Source organism: Nestor notabilis, unplaced genomic scaffold (genome assembly GCF_000696875.1).
Source record: "Nestor notabilis isolate BGI_N333 unplaced genomic scaffold, ASM69687v1 scaffold3886, whole genome shotgun sequence".
In the NCBI taxonomy this organism is placed as follows: domain Eukaryota; kingdom Metazoa; phylum Chordata; class Aves; order Psittaciformes; family Psittacidae; genus Nestor; species Nestor notabilis.
The window spans coordinates 1-21,922 of NW_009931329.1; the positions used below are offsets into that span (position 1 = coordinate 1).

Below are 21,922 nucleotides of genomic sequence, written 5' to 3' on the forward strand. Positions count from 1 at the left end.
CTTTGTCAATAAGCTTGTCGGTGCAGTGGAGGACTTTAACCCCCACAGGTAGAAAAACGTGTCGCACAAACAGGTAGGTGTCTGCTGTGGTGGTCTCAGTGTGGTCTTCAGCTGCAGTGAACTCGAGCAGGCCGCTGGTTTTCCGGAGAAGCAGGCCAGCTACGGCAACGGGAGTTAAAACTGCCAGTGCAGCCAGCACGCTCCTGAGGAGGCTCAAAGCCATGGAAGCCCCTAAACTGTGTGCAGGAGGTGTCTTGGGCAGCGTCTTACTGACAGAGACCCACTGGGTAGACTACACCTCCAGCTTTTGAAGGACCAGCCTCCGGTGAACAGGATGTAAATTAAGCCGGGTGAGGGTCAGGCCCTTGTTTGTAACAGGCTCAGGGGTAGAATGGCGTAAGGTAGCATATGCCACGCGATGTCATGGCTGACAGCCATTACCGAATGGCAGCTGGTGGCACATGATGCGTGCCAGCAGGAACCATTTCAGTATCTATGAAAAATTGCTTAAAACTGCTCTGCCACCTGCAAAGTCATTAATCTCTGCCTAAACTGGGAACTTTCCTGTAATTAATGCAGCTAAGGGCTGACTCTCACTCAGTTTGGAAAGCCTTTAAAAAGCCCTGGCAGCACAAGCTTCCTGCAGTAGCATTGTTTCGTATTACAGTGCACTTGCCATATAGTGAACTGAGACTTGTTCTAATTGCACAGTGGAATGGCTGCCTGGCAATTTGGTTTTTTTGGGGTGTATCAAGATTCACCTCTGCACGGTTCACTCACTTTTCACTGTGGTGGTTAGAGCAAAGTTTCCGGCTAGATTAGTCTTATTTTAATGCAGATTGTTGTGCTTTGGAGCATAATTACAGCTTTTTGAGATTTTTGGTTGGTTGGGGTTTTTGCTGTTTCAAGACAGCTAAGGGTTAAAGAGGTAGAAAAGTAGAAGAAAAACTGCCCAACTGTTACAATTTATCCTATGCTTGCATGCTCTTTTAAATCAAAGAAAATAAGAAAATAGTTGAATTTGATAATTTTTAAAAACTTCCAGTTAATAAATTCCATATAGAAAAAAGTCTACCTCCACCCTGCATGCAAATAATCATAACACCCGAACAAGGAATAGTGAATAAATAATTGTTTGGGCAAGTTGTGTACTTTAGAGATGGCTGTCAAGAAAACATCCTGGTTTTCCAGGCTTTCTGGTTTTGGCACACAGGAACATGCTCAAAGGGGACCCGTGGCAGGCGCAGGGTGCATGGGGTGGAAGCTAGCAGTGGACTCCTGTGGCCTGGATGAAATTGTGCCACCGTGTGGGACGTGCTGGAAACTCGGTATGAGATGGAGTCCAAGCAGTGTGCCACAGTGGATGTTGCTGATGTGTTCTCCTCCATCCCTTTGTCACTAGAGTGCAGGCCACAGTTTGCTTTTACCTGGATGGGTGTCCAACACACCAGGAATTGAACAGCCGTGGGTGGAAGCACAAAGTTTTCCTGCTTTTACAATTCCTTTCTCTTCCCCTGGCCCAGTGGGCAGGGAATGAGCAGCTGTGGTACTAAGCTGCCCACCCAGGTTAACCCCCAAGAGATGAGTGCAGCCAACTGGAGCCAGTCCTGCACTTCGCTTCCAAAAGAACAGCCCGAGTCCTCCTTCCTGCTGGGCAGAGTCAGACGGCTCAGTGAACACAGATGGGTTTTCACAGGAAAATGCTGTACTTACACTTCAGAAGCAGACTGCTTTAAGCAGATGACTCCCTTACCAATACCCTTCTAGTTCCTTAGTTTAAAAAACTGCACAACTGTAATTACCACTGTAGGTCATGAAAGACAGAAAAAAAAAAATCCAAAACATTTTAACTGGTGGAGAAGCAGCAGCAACGTGGACTCCACGTAAAATGCTGAACTTCCTGCATGTTACTGGAAATACACAACTATACAGGTTTGATTTTTTTTTCCAGAACTACCAAACCACGGTCGCCACCTACCAGAGCCACATAAAGTTCTGAAATTACTATTTGCAAGGTTTCAAAAAAAGTTCTAACAATGTGCAGCTCCCACTGAAGTATCCCATTAAGATTACACTAAGGACAAATACATTTTGATTTACGATAATTATTTTCAGTTAGCTACAAAAAACTGCATGAAAGGATTCTGCATACAAAGGAATTAGGGCCTCCATCCGAATTATCATTCTTGTGCAGCTAATGTGAATAAATCAAACAACGTAAGCTCAAGTAACTCTTGCATGGGGGACAAGCACAGTTGTTACAGGAAAGTATACGCAAAACTTGCTGCCAAATCTAGAGCAAGAAACAGGTTTTTTCGTTGGCACGGAATGTCAGTTATTTTGCTCTTTATTAGGATGTGCTTCCAATGGGGGATACAGTGCCAGTTCTATATGAATGAAGGTAATTCAATTAATTCTAGTTCGCTTGGCTGAATAAACAACTGTTTTGAAATGGATTCATCACTAAGAAGTCTGTGGTGGTAAGGCGTGTTTATAATCCACTTAGCTTTGTAAAGTACAACTGGGTACACTGTAAGATTTTAAAGTTAGTAATTTGGGGAAGATTCCATGGTAAATTAATTACATCAGACTCAGAAGAAAAGCTGCAAAGTATTTTATTCCTTGAGTTGTGTAACTTCTAAACTAAGTTTAACTTTTACCATTTAACCATTACTTCACCTAACTGACCTTTAGTCTGATTGTTTTCTAATGGAGAACTCTTGTCACAAAACATTAGACTTAAGTCTTGTTCAATGGCAGCTGCAAAAGATGATTTGCCCTTTTGTGAAATTCTACACAATTTATACACAGCCTCACTGACCTTTTTGTAGCAAAACCAATATGTGACTTCTCTGACATTTAAAAATCAAGGTAGCAATAATAACACAGACTGTCTAAACCATACCTCCTAATGAAACTTTATAATGTAAAATGTTTAGCAAAAATTAGGTCAGGAATTACAAATATGTATGATTATTAGAGTAACTCCATTGCAATGCCCAAGGAACATAATCCTTTGCTCTTTGGCAGCCACACTTACAAAAACATTTTAAATTTGAAAAACAACTATCAGATGCAGTCTGTAAAAGGAAAGCTCAAAGACACTGGTTCCTCTCCAAATGCAGGGCACATACTTTGGGTTGGGAGGAGGAAGAGAAGTAGCTTTGCACATCACTGCAGATTGAGGAGGTTCAAGTAAGTGATTCATTTGAGAAAAAGGATGTCTAGAAAGAATTTTAGAAGTACTCTGACTTCCAGAAGCACTCAATTCTCTAGATGTACAATTGGGCCGTTCACAGCATTTACAAGTGAAAAAAACAAATCCTGAAACAGGTTGGCTTACATTATTTGCTTTTCTTTCTGTTATCCTAGAGGCTGACCTGCTCTCAAACTCACCGTTCATTTATTTTCTGAGAGTATTACATATCCTTGTGTATTCTATGAGTGTGTGTAACCTTCTGTCCATTCTCAAGTAGTAACATAAAGAACAGGCCTGTGGCTTGTATACAACTTAAAAAAAAATTAAAAGGGAAGGGGGAGAAGATTAAAAGAAAAAAGCCCCAAAACTAAACTTCAGGCAGTTATTGCACCATTAAAAGCCAACCAACCAGTCTTGATCAATTCATTATTATCTTGTGAGGATACAGAGCAAAACCCAGAAAGATGGACATTGTATCTAATCTGAGAGATTTATTTCAATCTATTCTCACAATTTCATACGAAGATTTTTTTTGTAAGAATGTTCCTTTTCTCACCTGCTTCTCTACCTAACACTCATGTATATTAACAACTGGCTGGTCTCCTTCCGATTTATAAATTTACTTCACAATATTCAGTTTTGCTGACATAAGTTATAATAGCAGAATTTTTATTGCATAATTTATTAAAATGTTTAGAAACATGATACAATTTAATGTGACACTAGAATACTAACTCGATGTATCACATTTTCATTAAAAATGTGCACAGTTTTTAATACAAACAGTCCTGATCTGTTAAAATACTGTCTTTTAAATAAACAGCTATGGATAACAAAACAAAAATACTGTGGCACTTAAGGAAATGAGATTTTTTTTTTTTAATTTGATATTACAATGCTCAAATCAAATGCTAAAATCAGTGCACATTTTCCAATACAAAGAGTCCTGATCTGTTTTATCTTTTAAATAAAGACCTAAAGATAAAAAAAATATTGTGGCACTTTAGGAAATGAGATGGGGGTTTTTTATTGCATTTTACAATACTCAAATCGATACAGGTTCATCAGTAGCAGGGGAAATGCTTGCAATCGTATCATATCTGCAGGGCAAATCATCCCAGACTTTCAAAAGCACCTCATGTTAGGGTGTCAGTCGTTTGGGATCCCGTGGAAACATGGAGGTCTGACGAACATTATGCAGCCCTAGGTACAGCATGGTTACTCTTTCCAGCCCTGCAACAAATGAAAAAAACCCATCAGCATAGTCACTCATTTGTTTGAAACTCTTAAAAAGCTAAAGGTATTTGGACCAGATGAGGTCCCTTCCAATCTGGTATTTTATACCTACAGTCAACCTCACACAGTAGTGTGACGGAAAACTGGGAGGTATGCATTAGCACCTCTGACTACAGAAAGTAGAACCAAACCCAGGCATTTTACATACCATGATGTAGACTTCATTTGGAACGTGTATCAATAAGCAATGGCACTAGAGATTCAACCCTGCTCTGAATCACTTTGGACTTTCAAGAAAGATGGTATAGAACATTGAAATGGGAGGTGGGTAATTGGGAGAACCCTATGTTGACTATGGTAAACAGCAGCATAGCCCAGACCAGTCTTAACAGCTTCAGAGTAAGAGACATTAAGTGCCATAAGCCACAACAGAAAAAACCTACAGCTGGGGAAGCTTATTCCAAACCTTCTAGAATACAAAAACGTAGATACAGCAATATCTATCTGTGTAACTATCTGCTGATATCTTTTGTAATAATAAATGTCATCAGTGATTGTCTTCTTCCTTCCTGAAATCTTAGATGTTACTATGTGTGTACTGTGGAACATGCTAAAACTTCCTAATCTGTGGGGCTACATATGCACCCCAGCCATGCTGAGATGATCCCCATATGCATGCTAGTTTTCATACAGTGCCCCCTCTTGTGTTAAGGTTTCCATCTGCAACTGCTAGAAACCGGCATTAATTCTCTCGGCATCTCCTGTTTGGCTGGTACTTGGCTTGACCTCCAGGGTATGTCATGTGGAGCATTTACTCTGCAGAAGAGATGTCGCTTCAGCTTCCTCGATGTTAGTTCTGAATGCCCTAAATGATTCTGGATCATCTGCAAATACTGCATCTCCTCTCGCTCCCAAGTACTGCATAATCATAGGTGTAGGTAAATGTAGATCATCTTGTAGGTATTTCAGAACAGTTGTCTCAATAGTATATCACAGATGTGATGCATTTACTGAAGGCAAACTTAGACAGTTGTTCTGAGAACATGCTGAGAAAGTACTAAATATACTTTACAAAAATAAGGCAAATGCAGAAAGACTGAATCAAATAAGTGATTGTGTTTATTGATGAGGACCTACAAAGTGTCTTACTTCCACATGCATGAACAGTTTCATCCTGCTAATGGAAGCAATGTGTGTAACTGTAAATTGTTATAATTAAGATACCTAAACCCTATTTTTTTCTCATTTTAATATGCAAAATACTTATACCTAAGACACGAAGCCTCAATACCTTTGCTGAAACCATTAGCATGAGCCAAACTGATCAGTGATATTCAGTCAAATCACTGAAAATGACGGAAGCAATCACTTACTTCTCACTGTGTAACAGCTTCATCAAATGCACTAAAAGACCAGTGGCTTCTGGTATTAGTAGGCAGTGATAAATCCACATATAACAGTGTCTTCTTGCTTCCTTAAATTTTCCTCAGTGGTCAAATTTTAAAGTGATGTGCCTGGCTAATAAATGGGCACTTTTTCTTGTGATCATCTGCTTTTTAAACTTGCCAGACTGGGCCATTATGATTTTAATTTCTCCATCATAAACAGCTCCATGCATTTGCCTAATAAGGCTACTAGTCTCCATTTTATATTAAGCCCTGCTTGAGATCGAGCAGTTTAAATCAAGCTCAGGCCAACACAGAACAAAATAAAATACATACACTTACCTATTCCACCACCCGCATGTGGAGGTGCACCAAAACGAAAGGAATCGATATAAGCCCTTATTTTCTCCAAATCTAGAGAGGAAAAAGACATGTTTCTCAACTGCTTAATGAACCCCAAGCCAAACATACAAGTGACTAGAGGACTGCAAACACAACAAAAAATTTACCAGTTTAACTTACAAACTAACAGTGCGGTTTTACTTATTGAACATGTAAATTATCCGGAACTACCTAGAAATTGTAACAGTTTTGATATTATAATGCTGTTAATAACTTAGTCAGGGAAGAAATTCTAGAATTGAGTAAGAGCTAGGCCCAACTGTTCATATGACTTACAGAAAAAGGTGATTTCTTGAATAAACTGCAGTAAGAAAGTAAAGATTTAGCAACTATTTTCCCATCTTGCTACAGTGGGAGCTACTCCCTTTTTGTCATTCACTGAAAGCATAATTTTAACCTACATTTTACTCTTGTGATCACCTAATTTACTCTTTTACCCTTCTACTATTAGCTGGCCTTATCCCTGCTGAGATTTATTTTATTTATTTTTTTAAATTTTACCAAGGGACACTTGCTTATCTGCTCAGTTCAGTACAGAGAGGCACGACCAAAGGAGACTTGTGTGTCTCACCTCATTCTGTTGAAAATATTTCCTGCATTATATTCTCTATAAAGTCCTTGGAAACAATTTCTTTTCATCAAGGAGCTGCTGGGAAACTAACTGTTTTCTTAATAGCCCCGCTCTAGATTAAAATGGTTAAACACAATTAAACGCATTAAGAATGATATACAGCACTATGATTTTAGCACTACCACCACATAACAAATTCTGCTCCAAATTCTTCCTCTAAAGGAAACAAATCCAATCATGATTTATAATCTTTTAAATTCAGCTTCATGTTGTTTGACTCGTTACCAATGCCGTGATGCTGGGCTCTTTCTGTCAGCAGCTGAGGATCGTGAATTCTCTGAGCTCCAGACAAGATCTCTTCTCCTCTCATGAACATATCATAAGAGTTAGAGTTTTTCTGGAAAAACAAAGATGAGTTTATTTCTTACCTACAGTTGCTCCATCCTTAGGTGGCAAACGTGCACCTCTCAATAACTTCACTTATGAAAGTTGTGCAGTATGAGTGCAATGTATCTGGAGTCTGCCCAAGAATTACAGCCCTTTTGCTCCTCTTGTTAAACTAGAGTTGATTTTAAAAACTGAAGTTCATGCACATGCCCTCTGAAAAAACCCACATTTGCATGTAGTTATCCCAGCAAAAGATGCTCCGAAGATATTTACCCTGGATTTAGGAATGAACCGGGGAATTTCTAACTATTTTTAAAAAGTATATTTTCTGTTAAAGTATTTGTTACCCTGGAAGAATGTTTTTGCCTCTTTCCAGTGATGGCAGCAGTGCTCTGACCATGGAGATCTCTCCATACAGCTCTCCCAGCTTTAGCTATATTTGTTTCTTTCCAGTATGTCTCCACCAGTGAAGAGTAACTATCAATATTTTACAAGTCATATATAACGCTGACCTAATCTTGTTATCAGAATTTTAACAGCGGATCACAGAAATCTACTTTATCTAATTTTGTCAAGTTATCCTTACATGGAATAATTTAAACTGAAAAAAACCCCACTAACAACAACAAAGAATTTTACTTACAGGATTTACTGGGTCTGGCATTGTATAAAAAGGCCTCACAGCAAGAGGATATTTGTCAAGAATATAGAAGTCCGTGTCATACTAAAAGAAGGTAATTTAAAAGTTAGTACAAGAGAAAATGATATAAAGAACAAATTAAAAGAGGAAGACATAACCAGCGTTGTGAATCTCTGAAACAGAAGAAAAAAGATCTTCCAATATTTTTCCACAAGTTCAACACCATTATTTTAAAAAATAATACTTATCTATAAAAGTCATGTATTATTTGTCAGGTTTCCAGTACTACTTGTGTAAATTTACAAATGTTTAGCAGTAAAATGCTTTGCTATAGTAACAGGTACTTATTTTTTTCCCCAGAGATCTCATCTCCTATAAATTTAGTTAGAATCTGGTTGGTTGGTTGGTTTGTTTGTTTATTTTTAATTATGTTGAGATCTGGTTTGGAACATACTGTTGTGTTTGGTGTACTACTGAGTATAAGAGATGACAGAAATAAACATAAAAGATTGAAAATGGTTTGAAACAGCTTATTATGTTAAAGATAAAACTGTCTGTAGATTAAATAAGCAGCAACAAAACGGGAGTGAGTCAAGAATTATAAATGCTTATGCTAATCACAAACTCTCCACAACTTCTGCATGTTCTGAGATACTCTATCAGTGTGTAAAGAGTTGTTTTATATGAAGAGGGCATTCATCCCAGTCCAATGGCTCCATGATGTCAGGTTTCAGATTCAATCACAAATTTATTTATTCTAAAATAATTGTTACCTTTTCCTTTACCAGGCGCCCCAGGAGCTTTTCATTAGGTGTGCTGAAAAAAAGAGTTATCACCATTAACTTATTTAAACTTCTGCTGATTATATGCTTCACAAGGCTAAGAAGATTTCAAGCTACAGATTTGATGTACCCTATACCCTTTAGAAAATCTAGTACTTGTTTCTGAATGCTTTAGATTGTGCAGACAAATTTCAGAAATAAAGTATATTTATTTCTGTTCCTAAATATTTTGTATTGGTCCTAGAAAACTCTTAAATTAACTCAGACTTAAAGATATTTTTGCTCTTAATATGACTACTTCCTAATCACCAGTATTCTGATTACTGAAGAATTGTGTACTCTATTTCCTACTGGCACATGCCTTGTGCAGCCATTTCTTCTTAGGCACAATTAATTGAGAAATATCATAAGCAGCTGCTGAATAAATTAATTTCCTCTATCAAACTCTTATGATTGAAACTTCCTCAACACACAGATCATTTAACTATAAAATCATACATTCTCCTAATGGTATTGGATATATTATAGGGAAGAACAGAAACCTTTTAATTTATTAAGTGTCTTTTTAAAAGTTTGTACGTAATCAGTTAGTTAAACTTATCTTCTGGTAAATCAATGGGAATGCAATCATATTTACTTAATCTTTTTCCTAAGAGGTGGAAAGAAGTGGGAATGCGTTACTGACAAGGGAGACCTTAAGACTGAAGAATCTTTTTGTTTAATTCTCTTCAAAGACATGACAACTCACATGAAGGACCACAACTGTTAAAAAAACAAGTGCTTCTTATCCTTAGAAGGTTCACGTTACTCTCACTTTATGTTTTAAGTTACTTTATTTTGGATTTCAGAGTTTGTACATATAGTCTACATTAAAAGGAAGGACTATTTTCATATCCTTTTCATTTTTTTGTCAAGAAAGTTGGATACGAGTACTGTTTATTCCTCTATACGCTTGTGGTTCCTTCTTGAGGGCTGTCAGTTGAACAGTACAAACCTGACACTTTCACAAGACTGACACATTTGTGTACTGCCAAAGTACCTCAGATCTTCTTCATCACCCATCTCAATACCAGCCTCTCTAAGCATGGCCACAGCTTCACGGTATTCCAGCCTCAGAGTTGGCTCCAAAAACTTAAATGGCTCACAGGGGAACTGTTTGTTCACTGTCTGAATTTCAGTTTGGAACCTATATACAAGGAAACAAGAACAGAAGCAAAATACAAAACAGTCAAGAAATTTACTCTCCTTGCATCCAGTAATGATTTTGCAATGGCAATACAATTTTGCCACAAGAGGTCCCTCGTGCAACATAAAAACTGTTTTAAAGCCATTTCTGGAGAAACCGTACAATCCTAATGAAATGTTTCATGTAAATTAATGCATCTACTTCAATGATATACATGTTAATATTTTACTGCTACTTCTGTTTTAAACCTTTTGTAAGAAATAATTGACTAGGTCAAATTTTCCCAGTAAAGACATTAAGAAATCATCCCTTTGATTTGTAATATTTACTGGAGTTCTCCTTTAAGTAATTCGCTATTTTAAATGTAACAGAGAAAATTCCTTCGACACAGATGAAAAGATTTGTACTTCTGCTTGCAAGATAGGCTAATCTGTAAGCAAATGAAAACCACCTCCTAAACTTCTGACCTGGCTTTTCAATGACTTAAGACTGTGAATAATGGAAAATAATCTTTGCTGCTTTCATGGCAGATGCACGCTGTTACAATAAATTTAAATCAGAAAAAAACTTTCTTGGATAGCAAATATTAATTTCAAAATCTAACTATCAGTTTACCTGTAGTGACACAAAAAAAAAGATGTTTTAAATTAATGATGGATCATTTCTGTTAGGAAGTCCATCAACAGTGAACAAGTTTTCTTAGTGCAAGTTAGCATTATTCTTGGAGATGCAACTTGGGCTAAAAATAGTTTACTGCCCTATGGTTTGAGTGAACTTTAAAAGTCAGGCACAAACAGTTAAGAGTAAAGCAAAAATGTTTTGAAGTCCTGTTGTAAATCAGATTACAACTGATTACCTGACAAGCTTAGGATAAAACAATCACCCATTTCATACCAAACAACGCAAGAGATCACAAAGTTGCTCATGAAATTGAAATGCTTTCATTACCTTTCCTGAAGTCCCTTGAATATCTGCACCAACGTATCTGCAATCTCATCTACCACTTCATGATAGTGATAGTTAAAAGCCATTTCAATATCCAGACCAACAAACTCAGTCAGGTGTCTGTGTGTATTGGAGTCCTCAGCTCTAAATACTGTAAAATTAAACAACAGCAATTCTAATTGACCTGAAATTATCATTCCATTTTGAAAAAAATAACACTGACAATCAATCACATCAGCAGACGATGTTGTCTTGAGACATGGCATTTCTCACTGAAAACCAACAAGAAAACTAGCTGTCTCGGAGCATCATTTATAACAGTGACAGCATTATTGTAGCTGTGGTGCTCAAAGGATACAAGATAGACAAGACTTGTAGGAAGGCAGTATCTCTTGTTAGACCAACAGACAGAAGTGGAAAGAACAGACAAGCTTTCTTAGACAAGGACTTTCAGATTAGAAAACTGACTTTTTCAGAGGAAATGGACTTACACACGTGTGTGTTCTGGTTTTGGTTTGGTTTGATTTTCCCAGACATGAGAGTCTAATATAAACATGTCTTCCTAGAAACCATGACTCATTTGTTAGTAATTAGCAAGAAATTTAAGATCTTCTGAATTATTTGCATATGTAGTTGGGTTTTTTTTTAATTGTATAAACTGCTACTGGTTTGTTTTCCAGCATTTTCAGTTTACATATCTTTGAACTGGTCTTTGAGGTCTTAGGAAAAATAAGTAAATAATTTTAAAAGCTGTATTACCACCTGAAGAGGCCAAGTCCTATCAGCTTTTGAGAAAGAGAGAACCTGAGGCTGAAAATTACTGATTTTTTTATTATTTACTGACAGCCCAGGTAAAGAGTATGTTTCCTAAATAAAGTTGTTTGGAACACATACAATAGCAAGGGATAAGAATATGTTAATATGCAAGCTAAAGCACATAAAACCTAGCTTGCTTATTTTAACTGTTTACTACTGGGCAACTAAAGGCAACTAGGCTACTACTGGGCAAGGCTAATAGCAAAGTATGGCTTCAGTAATCACAGTGTGATTCCATGTTTTACTAACTTCATCATATTATCAATTTCCAATTTCTTTCTCCTCACAGAAATGCAGGCACTGGATAAGAGTTCTCTACCTTTACTTCAGTATTTTAGTTTTGTTCCAGCAACTTCTCTATTGAATTTGTTCTCATTAGGTGCCCCAACTGAATTTATGTTTGTAAATGAAACTATATTAAGTGAAACCATTCAAAGCTTTCAGCATGTGTGTTATCTTATTTGTACCACAGCTGCTAAAAGCCATCACTGCACACTTCACACTTTGGATAAACCAATGCTTTTCTTACCTGGCCCAACGCAAAAAACCTTTTCAAAGTCAGCACATATACACATCTGCTTGTACAGCTGTGGGGACTGAGCCAGGTAGGCACTGCTTTTGAAGTATGATACAGTAAACACATTGGCTCCTCCTTCACTGGCAGCTGAAAAGCAAATGCTTGCAGTAATTATTAAAATAAAAATGCACAAAATATATCTGAGGTAGAATGACTGAGTAGAGATCAGTTTTTCTTCAAAGCGTAGTAGAGGAAAAAGATGTATGTGCATCCATTAATTCTAAGAAAGTTTTGCAGCTCAGGACTGTCACACATTGTCTTGCAAAACTGCAAATTTAGATGCAGTAGTTTAAAATGTTACTATTCCCAGCTGTCCTTCACCTTACAGTGAGAACAGCAGAGAATGCATGCTTGTATCACCATATCTACTCGCAGCCCAACATTTCTGTGGAAACCAATGACGTAGACTTCCAGGGGTTAGCTGCAGATGCCGAGATTGAAAGTGCATATCCTGTTTTGCCAGGATCATCCTCTCTAACTGAAAGCATAAATATCTCTCAGACCCAGAACTAGATTTACTAGAGGACACCTGCCAAAGGTATAAAACTTTTTCTCAGTATGAGGCTGTTTTCCTAGAAGGTTACCCTTAGAGAACAAGAACCAAGAATACACATATCTGAATCCCTTACTGCAAACTGCCTACCCAAGCTATCAGCTGAGTCACTTTATGTTTCCATTTCCTAGTGTGTGATATGAGAGTTACAGTTGCCTAACTTGCTAACAATAATCTTTGAAAGTTCTAATGTTAAGGTAACTCTTAAGTAAAGTTGTTGTTATTCTTATTACTAACCATTCCACTGAGATTAATGCTGCTTCTTTCGTTACCGCTACTCCCACTGAAATAGTTTCAGTGAATATTTACAGCTATATTTGAATACAAGTAACTTTTAAAATCTTGAATCTTAGAACAAATGTTTCTACGATATTTAAATTTGAAGTTTAGTAAGGATTGCATCAACTTAACTATTTTTACAAAACATGACCTCATACAAACAATAGGATGCTTGCCTGCCTGCTTTCAATGGTACACTGCACAGTAAGAATAGCACACTTCCTCAAAGATCCTACGTAAATAAACTACTTGGGAGTCTTTAGTATTTCATGCTGTTTCAACTGTCTCTGCAGGAAAAAAGTTATCTGATCTTATAGTTCAACGATACTTTCCAGATTGAAAGAATACTTGCTTACATATATTTTGTCAAAAAGCCTTTTTACCTTAATCAAGAGCTGTCTTCAAAAATAGAGAAGTATAAAACTCAGTAGGTAAAATGTATGCATAAAATGAATGCACATACAAAAATACAAATATTCTGCCCTATATTTTCCATGCATGTCTTAGCAACATCAACAAAGGCTCAAAGAACACCAATAAGATGAAAAAAAAAATCCACCAGTAAATCAAGTAATTTAACTTTTTAAAAAATACAGCAGATCAACAGAACTAGAAGCAGAAGCTACATTTCCAGACTTTACGTTGGGCTGAAGCTGTTATGCCACACTTTCAGAAAAACGATCTGCCATCTTCTATTTAGCGATATGCTCATTGCTAAAGAAGTGACATACTGTATATAATAGTATCATCTCTTATACCATGGTATGTTTATTGTAACTTCTTTATGATGGAAGCTGCTTTTTATCTATATTAGAGTGGATGGTTTTTTTGATACTGGGTATGGAACTGGCAGCACTCAACACTGAGAACATGATTTGAAGAACAATGCATATGATCAGACATCTGTATTTAACCAAATTAAAACTTTAAATGCACCGCAGGGTATATAAATCAAGTATATATAATATTTGTCTTGTCATTCCTTTAACATCTGAAGTCAGCAGAAAAGTAAAGAACAACTATGATACCTGCTAGGAGAAGTTTGTTATGTTGCATCTAAATTAGAAATAGAACTACGTTTTTTACATAAGAAGTTCCTAAATTTTTGTCAGATAGGTATGCTGAGCAACTGTAAATGAAAATGACCTATAGCTGCTGGATCACATATACAATACCTGAAATGATTTTGGGAGTCTGAATTTCCACAAATCCCTTGCGAATAAGAGTTTCTCGGAAAAGCTGACAAATACCAGACTGAAGGCAGAAGATTGCCTGACTAGTAGAGGTCTAGAAGAAGAAGATAAAACAATGAATCCTAAGTTAGTTTTTCTCTTGTCTTAGGAATACTTGATTATTGTATTTTCCTAAAGAGAGAGAAGTGCAAATTGGTAATTGTTTATTACACAAAAAGAAACAGCAAAGGAAACAAGAGAAACTCCTCATTTCAATTTATGGCATATTCAGTTATAAAGGAGACACTATGGCCAGTTTTACATTTAAATATTCACTTATGATATGCTTCTGCAAGTAAAGGGTTTATAGTAAGAAATTGGATAAAACCACTAAAACTATTAAAAAGCTTTCAGCATACTGAACTAGAGCTGCTGCAGTAATACACAGCATATGATAAAAGGAAAGCCATCAATAAATTACATAAGGCAGAAACATTTGTGTCTATTAAAGGCTATCAAATACAAAATTTTTCATGTAAAAACACAGCCACATGTTAACCACGTACAACACTTCCACAAAACCATCCCAAATCCAAGGTCTAAACTCCCATCATTTAAAGCAGACCACATAACACCTGATCATGTGAACTGCAGTTCTGTCTTTTCAAAATTTACTCCCGAAGTACGTTTAGCTGAAGAAAAAAAAATTAAAGTAGATTTAGCTGAATTGATCATTGTTTTGTTTATGTACATGACAGTTAAGCTACTTATCTCATTAGCAAATACCTATACTAAATGTTCCTGTAATGTTCTGGGGCTTTAGTGGGAAGAAAAAAAAAATGCCTTTAGTGACTTCAAAACACTGCAATATGTCAACGCTGAACCCGTATCTGATTTTGTGCTTGCAGCATTTAAGACCTGACAGTTAGCAACCTAGAAGCGTATATAAAACCTAACGAATTCTTGCAAACAACTAAGAGAGCTGTTCTTTACGACAATCTGCGTCATAGCACTGTTTACTTCTCCTTTCTGAAAGGTACCCGACTTTTCAGTTAGGGCAAGAAGAGCCTTGTGGGCTTTTTCACATGACTCCTACTAAACCACAAAACAAAAAACCCCCAACCAAAACAAATTATATAAGCACCCAAATTTAGACAGCCAGTCAGCAGATACGTTGAAATAAAGCTACATCCATTGTCTCTGCAAGATAAAGACAGCGCTTCACTGAAAAACCAAAAGAGAAAACTGTAATAATACTGCAGATCTGCAGTAATTTGGAGTTATTTGCACTTTTAGCTGACCAACAAAATATCTCAGGAGTGTAAGTGGTTGAGACTAGTAAATAATAGCTAGCAGTTCTCACTGTCTGATAGCATTAACCACAACCACTACTTTCAAAATGAAGGCAATGAGGTTTTGAGCAACAGTTACAAAAGTACCCTCAAACTTTTTCACCTTTTCTACATGGGTCTCCCAGAATCAGTCATATACTAAGACTTCGCCTGAGTTCTGAGCATAATTTGGTAGTATTACGTTGAAGCACTGGGATGATTCAAAGGGTTATTTGCTTACTTCAAATTTTTTTTCTTAACCATCTCCTACTTAAAAGATGAAAGACATTTTCCAAGAGATGACAACTTGTTTGGGTTTACCAATACAGGTTTTGGTAAATTAGATAAATTTCTAAAAATGCCAAGAGACAAAATGTGTCACATTTATTTAAAGCAAGATAGTAACATTCCCTTCCCTCCCCTTCTTATGAACCAACACCAAGTTTCATGCCAGAGCAGGTAAGAATACAGTCCTAAATCATACAGTCCTAGGAAAAAGAAAAATGGTTGCTAAACCCAATCTGAAAGCAATTACTTGGTCTGACCCAAAACTGTGCACAGGCAGTCAGCCAGTCAATAACTAACACAGTTCTCCACTAACAGTAGTTTGTCAGGTAGTAAATCCTCCTGGCTGTAGTAAGCATGCAGAGCAAAGACTCTATCTTCCTAATCCCATCTATAATGATAAATTATGCTTAAAAAATAGTATTTATGAAAGCAGACAAATTCACAGATCTGGACACTGAAACTTTCATTTAACTACAGAGCAAGGAAAGAACAGGCAGCAATTCTCCATACCTCAAACTAGACCTGACAAGACCACTCTGCTTCCTACCCAATGTAGCTGAGTTTCAGTGTCTGTTCATTCAGAGACTGACATGGGCAACTTGAGAATTTGTGATGCTGGTGAAGGATCTGGAGAACAAGTCTTATGAGGAACAGCTAAGAGAACTGGGGTTGTTTAGTCTGGAGAAGAGAAGGCTCAGGGAGGACCTTATCACACTCTACAACTACCAGAAAGGAAGCCGCAGTGAGGTGAGGGTCAATCTCTTCTCCCACATAACAAGTGATAGGACAAGAGGTAATGGCCTCAAGCTGCACCAGGGGAGGTTTAAATTGGCTATTCGGAAGAATTTCTTCACAGAGAAAGGTGACCAGGTATTGGGACAGGCTGCCCAGGGAAGTGGTGGAGTCACCATTCCTGGGAGTGTTCAAAAAACGTGTAGATGAGGCCCACACTGATAAGGTTTAGTGGTGGGTTTGGCAGTCCTGGTTGGACTTGATGATCTTAAAGGTCTTTCACAACACAGTTGATTCTATGATTCTACTGCAGTCCCTGGTAAGAATTAAACACAGCAATAAGACGTTTGAGACAAGCTCCTAAAGAACTGTAACTATCAGTGTGCAGTGGAGCCAGATTTAATGACATCCTTTGCAATGGTATAATGTTTAGGACAAAAAGAGAGTGAATTTATCTGAAGAAAATAATTCAAGCTGTTATCCTGTCTTTAAATGAGATGCTGGTGTGTGTATTACAAAGTTTTGTACCATGGTAGGTAACGCTGTTACCATGTGAGCTACCACACTTGGGTACAACACAGCAAACTAAAGACAGAGACAGTTGTCAAAATGAATCCATTTTTACCTTTGCCTTTAAAAGATTTTGCCATGGTATTTTTTTCCCGTAGTGTTTATTCTTTTTCTGTAATGTTTACTCTAATATGAACTCTTTCACATACATATTGACAAACCATCTCATCTGAGACTATGGCAAATACAGTAAATACTCCTTCAAGAGTTAAGCAGACACAGAAAGAAACTTCTGTCACTTAACTGCCGCTGCAGTTAACAGTGTTACTGTTGTAACTCAGTCTGCAGAGTTGATTTTACAAGAAAACTCATTATTTTCAATAATCACCTTTGTTATAGGCAGCAAAAAAAAATAATGTTTACTTAACAATGCTGAAATAGGAGTTTCGGTCATAATCTCACTCCAGTTTCACCAGTGTGTTTGTTACTTAAATATCACAAAGGAAAATATTGATAATAATAGAACAGAGTGTATTTTAGCACTATAAGCAAGATTATAGAAACAATTATTGCATTTTCATTTGGCATAAGCTGCAGTGTTAGAATGATAGTCATGTAAGCTGCCAGAGACCAACAAATGTGCTCAACAGAATTGAGGACAGTTAACACCTTATGTGATCCTATCTCAAAGAGGTGCGACTGAGGCACATACGTGCAAAGTTGTGAACTTTTTTCTTTTTACTCTCATATCAGCTGCAGACTGTTCCACTCTCACCTCAGTTTTGCTTTTCTGTGTGCCTGCTGTTAACTAGCTATCTTCTGCCACAAACAATCGCTAAATACATGAAGTAGGCTAAATAAAAAGGGAAAATAATATGAGCTATATTAAGTAATACACATTATTTTAAATAATGTAAATATTTTTGCAATTCCTCTACTACATATGAGAAAAGAAGGTTTTGCTAGAAAACAGGATTTCTGTTAAGTAACATTTTTTTAACCCCGAAGTGACTGAAGTGAACTTTTATTCACATCTCAATATTACTTACAGTATAAGAAGAAGATATGAACATGAAGTTTGTTGTCTAAATGACTAGGACTGTGTTATGTCTTCACTACCAAATCACTACCCACAATAAAATAAACTGTACATCTGCTTGTTCATTAAAGCTTGAATTCAGTCAGGAAAAACACAGCTTTTGCAATTAGTAAATTGAATTCAACACAATGAAATAAAGCTTTAAGTCATCGAGTATTTTGGGGTGGAAAAAAATAGAAAAAAATTGCATTAAGATCAGTGTACAGCTGGATTATCATATAATATAGACTGACATCCATAAACAACTAGAGATAGAGTTTAACGTTTATGCTCTGCCCTGAGCATTTTAAATAGGATAATCCTGACCCTGAAAAGACCATGCTTTGGTCTCAATGAGCTGTGCATTAGCAGACACAATTACAGAATCAGGACTGCAAAATGCGTATAATTCAAATCAAATCTGGACTGATACTGTTAAGATAAAAACCCTGCTGGACATAAAAAATATAAGACAGAGTAAAGACATCAGTTAGGTCCATTGTTAAAACTGGATGAACCTGAATTGATTTTTATTTCAGAGGAAGACAAACTAAGAAGCAAAGCCCAAAAATCAGTGATTTGATTGTCAACTTCTCTTCATTGTTTTTCACCTACCACGGATCTTCATGAAAGGTTTCTGTAGTTGTTTTGACAGACACACAAAGTCTACACATCACTGAATACTTCACCTAAGAACAGCAGAATCGTAGAAGGAAAGATCTAAAACCAGTGTTCCAATTTGCATTTTTTAATTGTTCCAATAAAGGAATGGTAAATCAAACAGCTCTAGAATCAACTGGGTTTGACTTTCACTTAGCTGTCATGAAAAATAGATGCTTAGGTCAACAGTGGCTTCCTCATGGGTCAGATGTGGTTATTTGAAAGATAATCTGGTCTATACAAGGACTCTTTATTCTTAACAGCTCTCTTGTCTCTACACCCCTGATTTTTCTACTCCACAAGTTTGTATTTGTATTTTATGAGTTAACCCATCAGGAACAGATTCATTCTTTCCCAGCCATCATTATTTGGAAAGGATTTTTAAACTTCTCCACCTTAAGTAATCACCATTTTACCTCACCATCAGAATAACAACTACTGCAATAGCTTGGGATCTTGGCATTTAAGTACTTCCCATATGTAACCTCAAAGAAAACTACCAGGTACCTCTGGGAGATCTTTGCCAGTAACAAAATGGTGACAAAGATTGTTAGAAATACATGTACACAAGTATGAAAGTCTTGCAATCTTTGTAGAATACTCTGCATATTAAATCTCCATTAATGCAATTTCCTTATTATTAAAAAAAATCCTGCATCATAATCACACTCTCCTTTTATACATCATACTGGATGGAGTAATGTTATTTTTGGAAATCCAGTCCCTTTCACCTATGCAATAACTGAGTTTCACAGCTCCACTTTATCATGATTTACCCCTATCTAATGAACTCATTGTAACAACTTAAAACAGTTAAACTACTTAACTACTTTAAAGACTGTACTTAAATGGACAATAATTTTAGTTCCATTTAAGGACTTTTTTAGTCTGAGTCTAGCCATGATCTTTGCATTTAGTTTGCTGAATTTTTCTCAAAAAAAAAAAAAAAAAAAAAAGTCTCTCTATTTTTGATGTTTGATGACCTTCTTCCTTAAAAAACTGGGGCACTGAGGAAACCAGAACTAAATGATACATGTACCTGTGGTTGGACTTCCTCCCACACTTGTAGGAACAAATCACTACAGTACCTATTACAACCACTCTGCTAACATTTCTTCCCTCTTGCCCATGATTTGGTTTTCTTAGAAGGAAGAGGTATGGGAGAGCAGTGTCTAACAATGGTTTCAGATATCTCTGAGCTTTTAACACATTGTGTCTTCTAATCCTCCTTAGAACATGACTACTTACGCAGTGCACTTGGAACACTAGTGGTTCTCTAAAGTCCCATTTCTGAACTACAGCTCCAGTCCATCCAACCAAATCACTGAAAATCAATTACTCTTTTTTCTTTGAGGGGAGGGGAGGTGGGTTTCGGGGGGGTTGTTTAGTTATTTTGAAAGACAAACTGCCTTTTTGTCCCTGCTCTTATGTTTCCACTTCATACCGTGCTTAGGATGTGTACATATGTATAAGCACACGTATTCTCACTGGAATTTCTCCTTTCTCCATTAAATACTTTTTCTACTTATTCAGCTCTCCCTTTAAAAACACACGTCAAAGTAACAGATTATTATTTAGAATCTTCTTTTGCATAAGCAAAGCTTCTGCAGAAAAAGAAACAAAGCAAACATGAATAGGCATGAGCCTGCTGTTCCAAAATAACCTGCTTTTGTTCTGAAACAAATAATGAAATGTGAAACAGACATGCAGAGATGTTACTCAGTCAGAGACAGAAACTTTTCCTGTACATAGGAGGAAGTCAAGATAGATACCTAAGCCTAATCTAGGGAAAGCTGTGGCCAGATTACACCCAGCCACAGGTGCATGCAGAAGATCAGACATAAGGCACTGAAGTACTGAGATTTGACATTTCATTCTTCCTTCAATTTCATAAAAAGTTAACATGAATTCCTGTTCAGCATGAAGTGGCTGTTTAGCAGCACACTGCAGCAGCTGTTGGAGCTAAGGAGAAAACCAGCTTCTGCAGAAGGCAGAGTTAAGGTTCAGACCTCAAAACAAGGTGCCAAATACTGCTGAATAAATGGTGTACTGACACTAGTTGGGACATACGAGTTATAAAAGGTTACAGCAGCATGCACTTAGCTCACCAGCTGTACCCTCCAGGCAGAATACTGATAACTAATCTTCTATTATTGTACCGACAGAGATCCATGAGAAGTACTGGGAGAGCCCTGCTGGACTACTGACTGTGTCAGAAGACTTTTAGCCCACAAGCAGATGAATTTTAGCCCACCCCTTTCTGTTCCATCTCTTGTGTTTATTATGGCATTACAGTCTTCCTTATTTTTCCATTACTCTATACCTTCTTAGGTTTTACTCTGCAGGTGCTCTCATCTGAATTACCACCAAGGATACTTTCATGCCATTATTTTCAGCTAGTATTTTTAACTGTCATTCCCTTTGTAGTATTTCTCTGCTCTCTTTGGGTTTCATGGCTCTTTACAGTTTATTATACAGGTATGACATTATTTTAATGGATTTTCTTAAGTTTCTCTGGAGTGCTGTTTGAGTATTTTTCTTCACCACCAGAAGTTCAAGTAAAACTTGCACTTCCAACCATCCTAGAGTTCTCCCTTCAATTTAGTACCCTGTTACCACTACCTTAAGCTGCTGATCCTTTAAATGATTTTCACTTTCCACCATTATTATAGAATTATTTTCATCAAAGGCTTAAGACACAGGTGAAGAGACCAATATGATGAGATACTGAGTATCCTGCAAAGTAATCACAAATTGAAGTCGCTCAGCATTATACATAAAGTGAAAAGCAATTAACTTTGGTCCAGGTAAAACAATTTGCACACGTACTTTTAGTTGCTGAAATAAGGACAACAAATGTTCAAATGCTTTAAGCATTTTAGTGTCAATTTTTCCAAATAAATAAATTTTCCAATAAATAAATTACTTTTTTTTTCCCAGGTCCATAGACTGAAATAATGAGAACTACTACTGATACACTGAGTTCATTAGCAGAACTTTGAATGCAGTACTAGATACACTATAAAAATGAGCAAAGCTTCAGTGAGAAGTTAACCAAAATTTTACTGTGGAGAGCCAAATATGGGAAAAGACCAAGCCTCATGTCAGCAAGAATGGCTTGTTACTTTCATGTTAGCTGCTATTTCAAAAAAAGAAAAAAAATGTTCTGTAAGTGATTTAGTAGATAGTTTTT

At 36.8% G+C, this 21,922-nt stretch overlaps 1 protein-coding gene across 1 annotated transcript in view; it reads right to left on the minus strand.

The window, feature by feature from the left end:
* Window positions 1-4,130: 4,130 nt before the first annotated feature.
* The window catches only part of DARS (aspartyl-tRNA synthetase), a 40,284-nt gene continuing 22,492 nt past the window's right edge, over window positions 4,131-21,922 (minus strand). The window contains exons 7-15 of the mRNA XM_010015833.1: window positions 14,134-14,245; window positions 12,079-12,213; window positions 10,737-10,884; window positions 9,642-9,788; window positions 8,594-8,636; window positions 7,824-7,904; window positions 7,079-7,190; window positions 6,163-6,234; window positions 4,131-4,432 (exon numbers count right to left, since the gene is read on the minus strand). Of these exons, the coding sequence (XP_010014135.1) occupies window positions 4,341-4,432; window positions 6,163-6,234; window positions 7,079-7,190; window positions 7,824-7,904; window positions 8,594-8,636; window positions 9,642-9,788; window positions 10,737-10,884; window positions 12,079-12,213; window positions 14,134-14,245 (942 nt within the window). The 3' untranslated portion in view covers window positions 4,131-4,340. The remainder of the gene's footprint in view (window positions 4,433-6,162; window positions 6,235-7,078; window positions 7,191-7,823; window positions 7,905-8,593; window positions 8,637-9,641; window positions 9,789-10,736; window positions 10,885-12,078; window positions 12,214-14,133; window positions 14,246-21,922) is intronic.